Here is a 16,622-nt window from a genome sequence, read left to right as displayed (position 1 = left end):
GGAGGCTGAGGCCAAGGAGACTGCTTGAGCCTAAGAGTTCAAGACCAGCCTGGTAAATGGGGAGACCCCTCTTTTCACAAAGTATATATAAAAAATTAGCTGCCTGTGGTAGCACATGCCTGTAGTTCCAGCTACTCGGGATGCCACAGTGGGGGGACTGATTGAGCCTGGGAGGTAGAGGCTGCAGTGAGCCAGTATACTCCCAGTGTACTCCCAGCTTGGGCAACAGAGTGAGACTGTGTTTCAAAATTAAATAAATACATAAATAAACAAAGGAAAAGGATATTTTTTCTTTACAGAGGAATTCCAAGAACAAATGTAGAAAGGACAAAGGGAATACAAACTCGCCATTAGAATACAACAGCGATAAATGCCGCAGCCAAGATACACTGACAGATGATAACATTAGCAGGCAAAGTTTGGTCTCAAAGCATCTCCCCCAAGATATTTATTAACTATAAAGTTAAATGAACCATATAGTTAATTTAACTATAATTTAACAATGTAGTTAATTTATTAACTATAAAGTTAATTTCACCTAACACAAATCTAGCAGACATCACCCTAACCAAGTGATCCAGACCAACATCATCAACCATCATTTCTGTGGTATTTTTGCCAATAATATATCCTCAGTTCAGTCAGGAGAAAATGTGAGACAAATTCCAACGGGGATACTTCTAACAATAAAGCAATCAATACACAGCAAAAAAATCCAAGTTATAGGGCAAGGTGCAGTGGCTGATGCCAGCAAACTTGACGCTTCCAGAGGCCGAGGCAGGTGGATCACTTGAGGTCAGGAGTTCGAGACCAGCCTGGCCAACATGGTGAAACCCCATCTCTAGTAAAAATACAAAAATTAGCAGGGCATGGTGGCAGGTGCCTATAATCCCAGTCACTCAGGAGCTGCGGCAGGAGAATCACTTCAACCCAGGAGGCGGAACCCAGCAGGCAGAGGGTACGGTGAGCAGTGGAGCCACTGCACTCCAGCCTGGGCAACAGAGCGAGACTTCGTTTCAAAAAAAAGCATCAAGGTTATAAAAGACAAAAACAGACTGTTAAAGTCTGCAGGAGACTAAGTAAAAATAACAAGGAAATACAATGTGGGATTTTGGATACAATCATGAACAGAAAAAGGACTTCCTGGGAAAAACTGGGGAAATTCAAATAAGATCTTTAGTTTAGTTTACAATATTGTACCAATATTAATTTCCTGGTTCTGCTAACTGGACTATGGTTATGTAAGATGTTCAAATTAGGGGTAGCTGGGTAAGGAATACATGGAAACACTATACTATTTCTGCAACTTTTCTGGGTGTATAAAATTAGCACAACCTAAGTTTTTTAAAAACTACAGAAAACACAGATATACTAACAGTGACTGAAAAGAAATTTGGTGTGATATAAATTTAAAAAAAATTTTTTTTTGGCATGGGCATTACTGGCCAGATGGTGTAATATAAATATTTAAGTGTTTACTGCTCACTGCCTTTACAGAGATTAACCACATTAATAATTTTAAGGTAGGCTCGGCACGATGGCTCATGCCTGTTCCCAGCACTTTGGGAGGCCGAGGTGGGCAGATCAGGAGGTCAGGAGTTCAAGACCATTCTGGCTCACATGGTGAAACCCTGATTCTACTAAAAATACAAAAAATTAGCCAGGCGTGGTGGCAGGCACTTGTAATCCCAGCTACTCGGGATGCTGAGGCAGAAGAATTGCTTGAACCTGGGAGGCAGAGGTTGCAGTGAGCCAAGACTGTGTCACTGCACTCCAGCCTGGGCAAAAGGGCAAGATTCCATCTCAAAAAAAAAAAAAAAAAAAATTAAGGTATGGGATTTACACATCTTATTTTACTTTGGTCCACTTTTATTCAAGACTCAAAAATTTTAAATATCTGGATCACTAATAAATGGGGCTTTTTTGTAGTATGCTTTGGGATGTTGACTGCCAATGGTCAGCAACATGCTACTCATATGCTGTAGAAGGAAGATGTCAGAGGAAAGCAAACAAGTACAGCAAGCTAAGGTATCTGAATATGTATAAGGTAAACAAATATCCAATCTTGGAAAAGCTGACTATACTATCATGACAGCTATAAGAGAGTTCAAAACCAACTGATGTTCCATAGCTCTGTACCCCGGCTCAACCAAAACCACCACTTATCTGAAGTCTGCTGGCTAGGTGTATACAACATGAGCAAATGGAACCAGAAACTCAACTCTGCTTCTCTGAATAACTGTAATCTTAGCTATTGCTAAAGAGGCTCGCACCTTTGTTTCTCTCCAGATCTATCCAAATTTCTTTATTCCTAGCACTTTGGGAGTCCAATGCAGGAGGACTGCTTTAGCTCAAGCATTCGAAACCAGCTTGGGAAATAGGGTGAAACCCCATCTCTACCAAAAATACAAAAATTAGCCCAGTGTGGAGGTGCAGGCCTGTGGTCCCAGCTACTTGAAAGGCTGAGGTGGGAGGATCGCTGTAGCTCGGGAAGTCAAGGCCACTCTGATCATCCCCACTTACTTGACTGAGCGAGAGAGGTCCTCATGAGTAACCCTCTTCTTTTACAAGGCTCTGTAAACCTCTATTTATCCCGGAATGAGGACAGCGGGGTGCCTCCCCTCCAGTGCCCCTGTGTCTACAAGCCTGCACCTGGCAGTGAGACAGCATAGAACTCTGAGAGGGTTTCTATGGCTTTAAAGCTTCCCTGATGCAAAGCTTAACATCTAAGGTACAAGATGATTCCTTCTTCCAGGTCAATTGCTCAAAGAAGAGAATGTCCTAGACTATAGGCAATTCAGTATCCAAGCAAGCTGTCTGTCTGAAACAACCAGCAGCATGACCTAGTTTACCTACGTAAGATTTGGATGCCCGTTTCTTTTTCTTTTTTTGAGACAGGATCTCAGTCTGTCACCCAGGCTAGGGTGCATTGGCGCAATCGTGGCTCACTGCAGCTTTGACTTCCCAAGCTCCAGCAATCCTCCCACCTCAGCCTCCCAAGTAGCTGGGACCACAGGCATGCACCACCACACCGGGCTAATTTTTGTATTTGTGGTAGAGACGGGATTTCACCATGTTTCCCAAGCTGGTCTTGAACTCCTGAGCTCAAGCAAGCCAACTGTATTAGTTCCCCAAGGTACTGGGATTATAGATATGAGCCACCATACCTGGCCATCTATTTTCAGAAAGGCCTCACAAAGCAAGGAAAAACACCCATCATATCTATCATAGAGCACCCTAGCAAATTTACATAAACGGCCAATAACTTTTGAAAACTTATCAAATATTATTAAGAATAAAATTCAATTACATTTATGCAGCATTAAACAAAGACATTATTATTTTTATCCTCTAGATACTTCTACTTAGGGAACAAAACACCTTCAGTCAAATATCTGATTGTTTCTCTTCTTATTCCTTACTTTCTTATTCGACGTCTTACTGGTTTTGAGAATAACCCTTGGTTTTCATGTCGCCATATAAGGACAACATAGTGTAACCTTCCTATGCATTTTTCAAGCAAGGCTCTCTGAAAATAATTTGAATATAATTCAGTAGTTACGTCTCACCAAGTGCATTAAAACAACAGTCTATCTTGATGAAGTTCTAACTTCTTCCTTCATACCAGGTAAACATTCTAAATGAGAAGAAATGATTAATCTGCAATAACTAGATACTTCACCTGAAATAGTATGTTCTGCCATCTCACTAAAAAGTCCGGCTCACTTACCGAATTAGCAATGGCGTGAATGACTCTAGAAAATCCCACAGCATCATTCAGCTCCTCCTAATTAAAATATATATATACATATATTATTATTGATGTATAAACATTCCTGATGTGCATGAATTTAAAAAACCAACCCCCAAAAAAAGACACTCAAATTTTGTATTAAGTTAGACAGTTTTAGTTTCCTGTGTTTTGCACCTATCTTCTCAAACATCTACATCTAAAATGATCTACATACATACTCTTCTATTTTAGAAAGTAGAATGAACAAATGGAAAATTATTCATTAGTCACTAAAACAACAATGCTCAGGATTTACCCATCACTTCACCAAATTCTTTAAAATTTCCAAGTCTTTCAAGGCGTCTTAAAAACACTAATTTAAAAAGTTGCCACCTGCAGGCTAAACTCAGTAACACATTCAATTCTGAGGAAACCCATCTGACAGTTAACTGACCAAATCAAGCATTTTCATAATTCCCAATTTTTTTCACTTGAAAAATACATTTTTACAAAATTCTCCCACCCCACTCATCTTCTTCTCTCCTATTTTCTTTCCAGTACTGTTGAAAAAGGCTCAGTGTCTCTCCTATCTTGAAAACCTCCCTTCCTCTAAGCTCTCTCCAACTACTGCCCCATCTATTTGTTTCATCAAAGCTAACTAACTTGAAGGACTTCTCCAGTTTAACTCCCGGTGCTCCCTGCCTTCTGGCTTCACGCTCGCTGAAACTGTTCACCACCCTAAAACTAACCCCAAGACTGACCAGGCGTGGTGGTTCACACCTGTAATCTCAACACTTTAGGAGGCAGAAGCGGATGGATCACTTGAGGTCAGGAGTTCGAAACTAGCCTGACCAACATGGTGAAACCCTGTCTCTACTAAAAATGCAAAATTACCCAGACATGGTAGCAGATGCCTGTAAGCCCAGCTACTCTGGAGGCTGAGGCAGGAGAATCGCTTGAACCCATGAGATGGAGGTCGCAGTGAGCCAAGATCACGCCACTGCACTCCAGCCAGGGCAACAAGAGCGAAACTATCTCCAAAAAAAAACCTAACCCAAGACTACCAAGTGTTTGCAAGAATGTAGAGAAACTGGAACCTGTGCACTGTTGATGAAAATGTTAAACAATGCAGCTGCTAAAGAAAAACAGTATGGAGGCTTCCCCCAGAAAGAATTCCCATATCACCCAGCAATTCCACTTCTGGGTATATACACCAAAGAACTGAAAGCAGGAACTCAAATATGTATTTGTATATCTGAGTTCACAAGAGTCCAAAGCTACCTAAGTGTCTACAAACAAGCGAATAAACAAACAAAATGTGGTCTAGCCATACAACGGACTATTATTCAGCCTCAAAAAGGAAATTCTGACACATGCTATAACATGGGTGAACCTTGAGGACGCTATGCTAAGAGAAAAAAGCCAGTCACAGGAGGACAAATACTATACTTATATGAGATACTCAGAGTGATCAAATTTGTATGACAGAAAATAGAATAGTGTTGCCAGGGGCTGGGTGGCAGGGGTGGAAGACGGGGAGTTGCTTGATGAGTACAGAGTGTCAGTTTTGCAAGATGAAGAGAATTATGGAGATGGATGGTAGTGATGATCACACAGCAATGTTAAAGTACTTGACATCATTGAACTGTACACTTAATAGTTAAGATGATACATTTTATGTATATTTTACCACAATTAAAAGTTGTTTTTTTTGGGCCAGGTGCAGTGGCTCATGCCTGTAATCCCAGCACTTTGGGAGACCAAGACAGGCAGATCAACTGAGGTCAGGAATTTAAGACCACCCTGGCCAACATGGCGAAACCCCGTCTCTACTAAAAATACAAAAAAAATTAGCCAGGCATGGTGGCAGGCAACTGTAGTCCCAGCTACTCAGGAAGCTGAGGCAGGAGAAACGCTTGAACCCAGCATGCAGAGGTTGCAGTGAGCTGAGATGTTTTTGTTTTTGACACAGAGTCTTGCTGTGTCGCCCAGGCTGGAGTGCAGTGATGCGATCTCGGCTCACTGCAACTTCCATCTCCTGGGTTCAAGCGAGTCTCCTGCCTCAGCCTCCTGAGCAGCTGGGACTACAGGTACACATCACCACACCTGGCTAATTGCTTTGTATTTTTAGTAGAGAAAGGGAAAAATTGTTTAAATTATAGTTTAAAAAACTACTGCCAGGGCTGAATCTAACAGCCATGTCCCAGTTCTAACCCCTAACAGGGGATCTGACACTGCTGACTGCCCCTTTTTCTCTCTTCCCTTGGCTCTGTGTCACAATAATCTAGTATGCTTTGTTGACTTCTGCCTATCATTTAAATTCTGGTGATGCTGAGGATTCTGCCCTAGGTCCTCTTCTCATTCCTAAAGCATTCCGCAGGTGCTCTGATCCAGTCCCAGTTTCTCTACCAATGACAATCATGCCTAGCTCTCACCCCTCTCTAGTGCTCAACACTGGTAAACCTGCTGACAGGACATCCACCCTTGCATATCCTAAAAACACCTAAAACCGGCTGGATACAGTAGCTCTCGCCTGTAATCCCAGTGGGTGGATCATCCAAGGTCAGGAGTTCAAGACCATCATGGCCAACATAGTGAAACCCTATCTCTACCAAAAATATAAAAATTATCCAGGCGTGGTGGCGGGTGCCTGTAATTCCAGCTACTTGGGAGGCTGAGGCAGGACAATCGCTTGAACCTGGAAGGTGGAGGTTGCAGTGAGCTGAGATTGTGCCATTGCACTCCAGCCTAGGTGACAGAAGTGAAAAGCCATCTCAAAAAAAAAACACCACCACACCCAAAACCTCATTAGGTCAAAACTAGAATAGAACATCTTTTTCTACTCTAGGGGACGCCATGGTACCCTGGTGGCCTTGCATGAATAAAAACTGGCCATGCAGGTAAAGGCTAATCTGTGTCTTGGCCAGAGTCATCTGCATCTTGGCGGAACACATCAGGAGGGAAGGGTGGGAGACAGAGCCTTCTAAGGAATTGCTATGAGGCCAGCTCCCACCCACTTCCTTGTCATGAAACAGTTCCTCATTGCCTCCTAGGAGGCTGTCCTGAAAAAATTCCTTAATGTGGCCTGGGTTCTGAGGAGGTGTGGGGCTCTGCCTTGCCCTCTCAGAAAAGGGCTGCAGAACATCAAAGCCCTGAACTGCAGGCTAGAACTGGTTCCTTAGTAAAGCCACATCCCACAACGCATGCTGCCATCATCTGGCACCATTTTGTTTTTTGAGACAGGGTCTCACTTGTCGCCCAAGCTGGACTGCAGTGGCATAATCTCGGCTCACTGCAACCGCAACTTCTGCCTCCCAGGTTCAAGCGATTCTCCAGCATTAGCCTCCCAAGTAGCTGGGACCACAGGCGCATGTCACCGCACCTGGCCTCTAACTGGCAACTTTTGTTTTTTGCAGTGTCCTTTTTAGTATGTGGAACAGGGGCCACAGGCAGCACCTTTTAACTAATCTTTCTGTGTGTAGGTAATATGCTGTCTCCCAAAGTGGCTCACTGTATCTTACTGGTTGAGTCAATTAGGAGTGAGCCTGCCTTACGTGCATATGAACACGACATGCATCCACATGCAAACCCACTCCTCTCTCCTCCACCTTTCCCCAGGATCAATGTCACTCCAGTCAACCCCTCCAAGTGAACGGAATACAATCTACCTCATTGCGCAAGTATCTGCATGATCATCTTCCTCCCTCCCCCTTCCTCCTCCAACACTCACATCCAGTCACAAATTCCATGGATTCTACCTTCCAAGTATCTCCAGATTCCATCTATACTGCTACTAACTATCCCACACCAGGTCACCAACATCTCTTAGCTAGGTTACTCCACAGCTTAACTGGTCTCCTGCCTCCAGTCTCACTCACTCGAAACCATTCTTCACACAGCAAGCAGGGTGATGTTCCAAAAATACAATGTAAGTATGTCATCCACATCTTTCGGAACATGTGCTCTGAACTTGGTTTTAAGAAAACTAGTTAGTATACATGAATTTAGACATGGAGTATTATTTAAAGGACAGTAACACTCAGTGACACACAAGCTAAATGAGAATCAAGAATACTTTCTTCAAGACTGGTTAAGTAGACACTGGTCAACAGTGATGTCAGACTCACTTTGCTGGCTACGTCTCAGGCTTAAACTTAACTTCCCCTTATTCTAGTCCAGGTTTTGCTGCCAATTCAATTGTTCTATGAAAGAAACTTACTTCATTAAATTGAACCCAACATATGATTTGAAATAGACAGGAAAAAATCAGTATTTATGTTGCCATTTCTCATCCCCCAAGAATTAACATAACTCAATTACCTGTTCTTTGGCATGTTTCTGCTGTTCTCTTCTTTTGCGTTCTTCTTCATCTACTTTGCTTATAACTATATATCGCTCCTTCTAAAAGACATAAAACAGATACACAACTTTCTTTCTTTTTTTCGAGATGGAATTTTACTCTTGTTGCCCAGGCTGGAGTGCAACAGCATGATCTCAGTTCACTGCAACCTCTGCCTCCCAGGTTCAAGCGATTCTTCTACCTCAGCCTCCTGGGTAGCTGGGATTACAGGCATGCACCGTCACACCTGGCTAATTTTTTGTATTTTTAGTAGAGACAGGGTTTCTCCATGTTGGGTAGGCTGGTCTCAAGCTCCCGACCTCAGGTGATCCACCTGCCTCAGCCTCCCAAAGTGCTGGGATTACAGGCATGAGCCATTGTGCCCCGCCACAGATACACAATTTTTAGAGGTAACTTAATCCAAAAAAACGAGTTCTGCTACCATTAGAATTTTTTTTTTTTGAGACAGTCTCACTTGGTTATCCAGTTTGGGGTGCAGTGGTAGAATCTCGGCTCACTGCAACCTGTGCCTCCCATATTTCAAGCAATTCTCCTGCCTTGGCCTCCAGAGTAGCCGAGACTGCAGATGCACACCAACATGCCCTGCTAATTTTTATATTTTTAGTAGAGACAGGATTTCTCCATGTTGCCCAGGCTGGTCTCAAACTCCTGACCTCAAGTGATCCACTCATTTTGGCCTCCCAAAGTGCTGAGATTACAGTCATGAGCCACCATGCCCAGCCAGAAGTTACAATTTTTGTAATTGCAAACTTTTGTTTTTTAGACAAGTTATCACTCCCATCACTGAGGCTCGAGTGCAGTGGCATGATCACAGTCACTGCAGTCTTGAATTCCTGGGCTCAGGTGATCCTCTCACCTCAGCCTCTTGAGAAGCTGGGACGACAGGCATGAACCACTATGCCTGGCTAATTTCTTTTTAGATTTTTAGTAGAGACAGAGTTTCATCACGTTGTCCAGGCTGGTCTCAAACTCCTGGACTTAAGTGTCCTGTCCATCTGCGCCTCCCAAAGAGCTGAGTTTACAGGCCTGAGCCACTATGCCCAGCCACTGCACATTCTTTCAGGAGACAAATACAACAGAAAATACTTTGAAATGCCAACAAGTTTGAACTGATGCATTACAAACCAAATTCTGTCTCTGTGTTTTGATGACATTTTCCTACGGCTTACTAATTCAACCCAACAAGCATCAGTTAAAAATATCAACAGACTGTGAGAATAAGACATTTCCTTTGACAAATACTAAAAAAGTTATGTTGCATTAGAACATCAATTTCTGAGTAGTTTTCAAGTAAAATGTTTTTGTTGTATTAACATAAAAAACGTACATATATGTTATATGTTGCATTAACATAAGTAAAAAGAATTAACATAGCCCAATTACCAGTCCTTTTCTTTTCTGAGATGGAGTTTCACTCTTGTTGTCCAGGATGGAGTGCAATGCCGTGATCTCTGCTCAGCGTAACCTCCATCTCCCGGGTTCAAGCAATTCTCCTACCTCAGCTTCCCGAGTAGCTGGGATTACAGGCATGCGCCACCACGCCCAGCTAATTTTTTGTATTTTTATTAGATATAGGGTTTCTCCACGTTGGTCAGGCTGGTCTCAAACTCCTGACCTCAGGTGATCCACCCGCCTCGGCCTCCCAAACTGCTGGGATTATAGGCATGGGCCACCGCACTCATGCCACTTGGATTTTTCTGCTAATGTGTCAGATAACTAATGCTTTCTTTCTCATATATATTTTGTGTCCACTAAACATAAATCATCTATCAAGATTGTTTTTCTACCTTATTTAATCTCTAATTTTATACCTGACTTAAGAGCAACAACAAATTATCAAATTCAAATACTGCAGAAGGAACCCACCACTAGCCACCCCCTACTCATCACAATTCTATCAGTATACCCTGCATACCCAGGACAACAGCTATGCTTACAACCCAAATTCTAAAATTTAATTTTATCTTCCCACACAACATGAAGCCATTTTTTCATATGCACCATTATAGCTTTCTGCCATAGTAAGAATACGAACTAACATTTGTATACTTTCAAGTTTATAAGACGTCACTTCCACTTACCCACAGGATCACCATAAAAAAAACTATGATACAGGTATACATTCCAGTATCATGCTCAGCCCCAATGTTCAGAAGAGGAAAATGAGACGCAAAGAAGTCAAATGACTTGCCTTAGGTTACCCAGCTCATAACAAGCAGAGAAAAGATACAAATTCTGACTTTCAGCACTTTAGGGACTGAGCATGGTGGCTGAGGCCTGTAATCCAGGACTCTGTGAGGCTAAGGTGGGCAGACTGTTTGCACCCAGGACTTCGAGACCAGCCTGGGCAACAGGGCGAAACCCTATCTCTACTAAAAAAGAAATAAAAAATTAGCCAGACATAGTGGCACGAGCCTGTAGTCCCAGCTTGGAAGGCTGAGGTAGGAGGATCACCTGAGCCCAGGAAATCAAGGCTGCAGTGAGCCATGACTGCCCCACTGCACTCCAGCCTGGGCAATCAGAGCAAGACCCTGAGAAAAAAACAAAAAAATAAAACCTGCATCAGTGTAACAATGTATGTGCTTAATGTTAGCCCTAGATAATTCTTGGGGTTACCTTTTCAGTTTCTAAAGTCTCAACATGAATGCCTTTTGGATACCTAAAAAAAAAAAAAAAAAAAAAAAAAAAATGGTATCAGTAGATGAGTCAATGACAGCTAAAATCCAAAGTATTTTATAAGCAATATACAGCTATAAATTATGTGAAATAAGTTTTACTAAATATGAAATAGTTATCACTAAAATGGAGACTTTACAGCACATTTTTATAACATTTCAGCTGCTAAATCTTTCCTTATCCCTGCTCTTAAACACACAAACACAGATTTGACTTCAAATTAATTTTTTTAGGACTTAGGCATTTTCTAATATGTCCTACATCTCTCAAAATACAGTCAACTCATTACCACAGAGTCAAATCTTGCTTCCAAATATACAAATGTCTGTTTCCTAACTGAAATTGTGAGAGTCTTTTTATTTTATTTTTTTGGCATGGAGTCTCGCTCTGCCACCCAGGCTGGAGTGCAGTGCCGCAATCTCAGCTCTGCCTCTGGGCTCAAGTGATTCTCCTGCCTCGGCCTCCCAAGTAGCTGGGATTATAGACATGTACCACCATGCCTGGCTAATATTTGCATTTTTAATAGAGATGGGGTTTCACCATGTTGGCCAGGCTGATCTCAAACTCCTGACCTCAGGTGATACACCTGCCTCCTCCCAAAGTGCTGGGCTTACAAAAGTGAGCCACTCCACGTGGCCTAAAAGTCTTTTTAGATTGCACGGGGCATACAAAGAGAAGGCTCTAAATGGCCAACTCCACTGTAGTTTTGCATGGTATTAACAGTTCGCATCTAAATGGAAGGTGAAATTATGGTAAAAAATAAAAAATATGCAAATTCATCAGAGAATACAACCCAGAAAAAAAAATAAAACAATAAAAAAAAAAACAAAAAAACAGTTTTCAGCAGCCAAGGAGGAGAGGGATCTGGAATGCAGGTGGAGTGGGCTGCAAGGATGACGTGACAGGAAAGGAGTGTGGGCAACTAAACAGCCCTTTCCTATTGTGTTCAAAGTATATTCCCAGTATACAACTGGGATTGTATGTCATGTCACTGGTAGATTCCAATAGAAGAACAAGGTCCCCAAAGTCAAATGGAAATGTCCACCCATCTATGTCAATGTTCAACTTCTGAGTTGAAGACCCATCTGCAAACACAAGGAAAACATCCTTGGAAAACTACAAACACAAAAGTCCGGATGTTTTTTCAAGGGATTCACAGACCTCCTGAAACCCATCGATAGTCTCATCCTAAGTTAAGAACTCTCGCTTTACCAAAAGCATTCATCTGAGTATTTCCTACGTCTGAAAACCAAACATTTATCGTATACCCCCAAAGGAAAAAAACACTACCAATCCACAGCTTAATGGATACACCAAAGTGATAATTTCTTGTTTGTTTGTTTTTGAGACAGAGTCTTCCTTTTGTCATCCAGGCTGGAGTGCAACCGCATGATCATAGCTCACTGCAACCTCCGCCTCCTGGGTTTAAGCAATTCTCCTGCCTCAGCCTTCTGAGCAGCTGAGATTACAGGCATGTGCCCCCACGCCTGGCTAAATTTTGTATTTTTAGTAGAGAAAGGATTTCGCCAGGCCGGGCACGGTGGCTCACGCCTGTAATCCCAGCACTTTGGGAGGCCGAGGCGGGTGGATCACGAGGTCAAGAGATCGAGACCATCCTGGTCAACAAGATGAAACCCCGTCTCTACTAAAAATACAAAAAATTAGCTGGGCACGGTGGCATGTGCCTGTAATCCCAGCTACTCAAGAGGCTGAGGCAGAAGAATTGCCTGAACCCAGGAGGTGGAGGTTGCGGTGAGCTGAGATCATGCCATTGCACTCCAGCCTGGGTAACAAGAGCGAAACTCCGTCTCAAAAAAAAAAAAAAAAAGAGAGAGAAAGGATTTCGCCAGGCTGGTCTCAAACTCCTGACCTCATGATCCACCTACCTCAGCCTCCCAAAGTACTGGAATTACAGGCATTAGCCACTATGCCCAGCCCAAAGTGATAATTATTTTAAGAGGCTTTAAAGCATCTATTAAAAAACAGTAACAACAAAAAAAATTAAGTGGATTTTCAACTTAAGAAAGTAGGGGGGTAAACGGGATAGGTTCCCCTTCTGACCGAGGTTTGGAGCCCCGGGAAGGCAGAGTCGCCTACTACGGAAACAAGAAGGAAGCCCGACAGGAGAATCCTGGGCAGAAAAGCACCATCAGTTTTAACGCCGCTGCTCTGGCCCTGGGAACTAACAACCTGGACGTCCACTCAAGAGACCTAATCTGAAAGTTGGTAATTTCAAAGACGACAGGAGGATAAATTTACAATGACGGGAAGAAACCAGCGTAAAAAAGCTGAGAATACTCAAAGTCAGAACGCCTCTTCCTCTAAAGATGATCACAGTTCCACATCAACAATGGAACATGGCTTGATGGAGAACGAGCGCCTCCTGATGACAGAATCACTCTTCAAGGAATGGATAATAACAAACTTTGGTGAGTTAAAAGAACATGTTGTAGCCCAACGTAAAGAAACTAGGAACTTTGAAAAAAGGTTTGATGAAATCCTATTGAGAATAGACAACTTAGAGAGGAGTATGAGTGAATTAATGGAACTGAAGAATACAATACAGGAACTCCGAGAAGTATGCACAGGTTTAAACACTCGAATTGTTCAAGCAGAAGAAGGGATATCAGAGGTCAAAGTCCAACTTAATGAAATAAAACGGGAAGAAAAGATTAGAGAAAAAAGGATAAAAAGGAATGAGCAAAGTCTCCAAGAAATGTGGGACTATGTGAAAAGACCAAATTTACGTTTGATAGGTGTACCTGAATGCGGAGAGAATGAATCCAAGCTGGAAAATACCCTTCAGGATATTATTCAGGAAAATTTTCCTAAACTAGCAAAGCAGGTCAACATTCAACCCCAGGTAATACAGAGAACACCACAAAGATATTCCTCAAGAAGAGCAACCCCAAGGCACATAATTGTTAGATTCACCAGGGTCGAAACGAAGGAGAGGATACTAAGGGCAGCCAGAGAGAAAGGTCAGATTACCCACAAAGGCAAGCCTATCAGACTTACAGCAGATCTCTCGGCAGAAACTCTACAGGCCAGAAGAGAGTGGGGGCCAATATTCAACATCCTCAAAGAACAGAACCTTCAGCCCAGAATTTCATATCCAGCCAAACTAAGCTTCACAACTGAAGGAAAAATAAAATCTTTTATGAACAAGCAAGTACTCAGAGATTTTATTACCACCAGGCCTGCTTTACAAGAGCTTCTGAAAGAAGCATTACACACAGAAAGAAACAACCAGTATTAGCCTTTCTAAAAATATACCAAAAAGTAAAGAGCACCAACATAAAGAAGAATTTGCACCAACAAATGGATAAAACAGCCAGTCAACATCAAATGGCAGTAACCCTAAATTTAAATTGACTAAATTCCCAATCAAAAGACACAGCCAAAACCCAACGGCATGTTACATCCAGACCTGTTTCACATGCAAGGATACACAAAGACTCAAAACAAAGGGATGGAGAAAGATTTACCAACCAAATGGAGAGCAAAAATAAATAATAAATAAATAAAAAGCAGGAGTTGCAATTCTTGTATTGGATAAAATAGATTTTAAAGCAACAAAGATATAGTGGTAAAAGGATCAATGCAACAACAAGAGCTAACGATCCTAACACCCAGATAGGAGACATAGATTCAATGAGACAGAAAATTAATAAGGATATCAAGGACTCGAACTCAGATCCAGAACAAGTAAACTTAATAAATATTTATAGAGCTCTCCACTTCAAATACACAAAATATACATTCTTGTCAATACCATATCACACCTACCCATTAGTTTAAATGAAACATTGATTGGCCATTATTAATACCCAATTTTTTCTCAAAATAAAGCAATATTTCCATTTACTCTCCCTCTTTCTCTTCCTCTTTCTTCCTCTCCTTTACTTATTTTTTTTTTTTTCTTTCCTTCTCTCAAAAAAAAAGAAATCAACTTGTAAACCTCTAGATCCAGGTCGGCAATGTCTCTTTCATTGCTTGATTTCCTTTCTTCCCTTCCCTCCCTCCCCGCTTCCTCCCTTCCTTCTTTCCTTCATCCCCTCCCTCCCCGCTTCCTCCCTTCCTTCTTTCCTTCATCCCCTCCTTCCTCCCTACCGTCCTTATTCCCTTCCTTTCTGCCTTCCTCCCCGCGACCAAAAAAAAAAAAAAAAAAAAAGAAAGTAGGGGGAACTTGGTGTGGTCAAATCACCGAGAACTACAGAATTTCAAAAAGAAAATGAGAGCTAAGAGATTACATTTAGTCTTTAAATCCTGGGTCCCCCACAGTGCTCCTGCATACAATATAAATACTTACTTCCAGCTCAAAGTCTGATAAATTAGTTTTCTTTGGAACCTATAAAAACAAAAGAAAAGGTATTGATTTTGACTCACTAGAAGTAGATGTGAACTCATCAAGCATTTGTTGAGAAGGATTTCACTTTAAAAAGAGACTTCATTAGAACTGACAGGTAATTTTCAAACAAAAATAGGTAGGTTATTTGAGGTGGGGAGAATTCCTCATCACTTGTCTTCTAAGATTTTCTTTAATATTATTATACTGCTTTTATATAAGAGGTAGAAGTTCTTGCCTAATCAAAATATTGCTTCCTACAGCTGCATAAAAAGTTTAAAGTAGACAGATGCATCACAACACTTTTGTGAAGCTCCTCACAAAGTAAAAGGGGAAAAAGACATTCACATTACCAACTCTTTGAAATGCTAATGTTTTTTGAACACAGAGAGAAATTAAAAAGGCAGCAGTAGCCTGAAAGTGAATTCTGTCTTCTGAAGCCTTCATGTGTTAAGTGCTCCTCAAGGCCAAAGTAATTATGCCACTTTTGGGCATAACTTCAAGTCACGGTTGCACAACAGCTTTCTCCACTCCAGGTACAAGACAAAGCATTCATTCAGTGTCTCTGTATACACAGTCTTCCTCACTGTGTAACGCTAAAGTTAGTGCTTAATTCTTGAGAACATACCAATAATAAAAAGACTATTTATAAAGGTGTTTTTAAAAGACTAGATGCATCAAATGCCACAAAGCATCGACCTTTCTAAAAAAAGGACATGCAAAAATGTTCAGGACAACTAACCCGGTACATGGCTCTAAATCCAAGTTCTTGTTTTCTTCACTTTGTAATAAATCTTCTATTTTCTCTCTAAAGAATTAGAATAGACCATGAATCATCAGTACCTTTAAGGAATGAAGTCATCAACCAAGAAAATAATCACAACCAAAACCAGTCTACATACAAGAACATGTGACGATGTAATTTTTCCAAATTACCATGGAACTTTTAGTTCAAAGATTTTTTTTTTAAATGCTTTATTTTAAGCCAGGCACAGTGGTTCTTTTTTGGGAGGCTGAGACAGGCAGATCATGAGGTCAAGAGATCAAGACCATCCTGGCCAACATTGTGAAACCCTGTCTCTACTAAAAATACAAAAATCAGCTAGGCGTGATAGCGCGTGACTGTAGTCCCAGCTACTCAGGAGGCTGAGGCACAAGAATCTCTTGAACCTGGGAGGCGGAGGTTGCAATTAGCTAAGATCATGCCACTGCACTCCGGCCTGGCAACAGAGTGAGACTGCATCTCAGAAAAAAAAAAAGCTTTATTTTGAAACAAGCATGGAATCCCAGTACTTTGGGAGGTCAAGATGGGAGGATCATTTGAGGCCAGAAGTTTGAGACTAGCCTGGGCAACCTACTGAAAGCCCCTCACTACAAAAAATAAATTTTAAAAATTAGCTGAGCATGGTGCAGTGTAACTGTGGTCTCAGCTACCCCCGAAGCTGAGATGGAAGGATCACCTGAGCCTGGGAAGTTGAGGCTGCAGTGAGCCATGATCATGCCAC

General features: G+C 41.7%; 1 protein-coding gene across 3 annotated transcripts in view; it reads right to left on the bottom strand.

The window, feature by feature from the left end:
• PARN (poly(A)-specific ribonuclease) overlaps positions 1-16,622 on the bottom strand; it is a 199,287-nt gene that overhangs the window by 165,310 nt on the left and 17,355 nt on the right. For all 3 annotated transcript variants that reach the window (XR_004731710.3, XM_009009177.5, XM_035266989.3), the window contains exons 8-12: positions 15,860-15,925; positions 15,082-15,120; positions 10,710-10,752; positions 8,054-8,134; positions 3,731-3,787 (exon numbers count right to left, since the gene is read on the bottom strand). Coding sequence is in view for 2 of the 3 variants with exons in the window: in XM_009009177.5 (XP_009007425.1) it covers positions 3,731-3,787; positions 8,054-8,134; positions 10,710-10,752; positions 15,082-15,120; positions 15,860-15,925 (286 nt within the window). In the remaining variant the exon portion in view is untranslated. The remainder of the gene's footprint in view (positions 1-3,730; positions 3,788-8,053; positions 8,135-10,709; positions 10,753-15,081; positions 15,121-15,859; positions 15,926-16,622) is intronic.

This window comes from Callithrix jacchus, chromosome 12 (genome assembly GCF_049354715.1).
Source record: "Callithrix jacchus isolate 240 chromosome 12, calJac240_pri, whole genome shotgun sequence".
Taxonomy (NCBI): Eukaryota; Metazoa; Chordata; class Mammalia; order Primates; family Cebidae; genus Callithrix; species Callithrix jacchus.
Note: the sequence above shows the minus strand (reverse complement) of the source record. Positions and strands in the feature narration are given on the sequence as shown.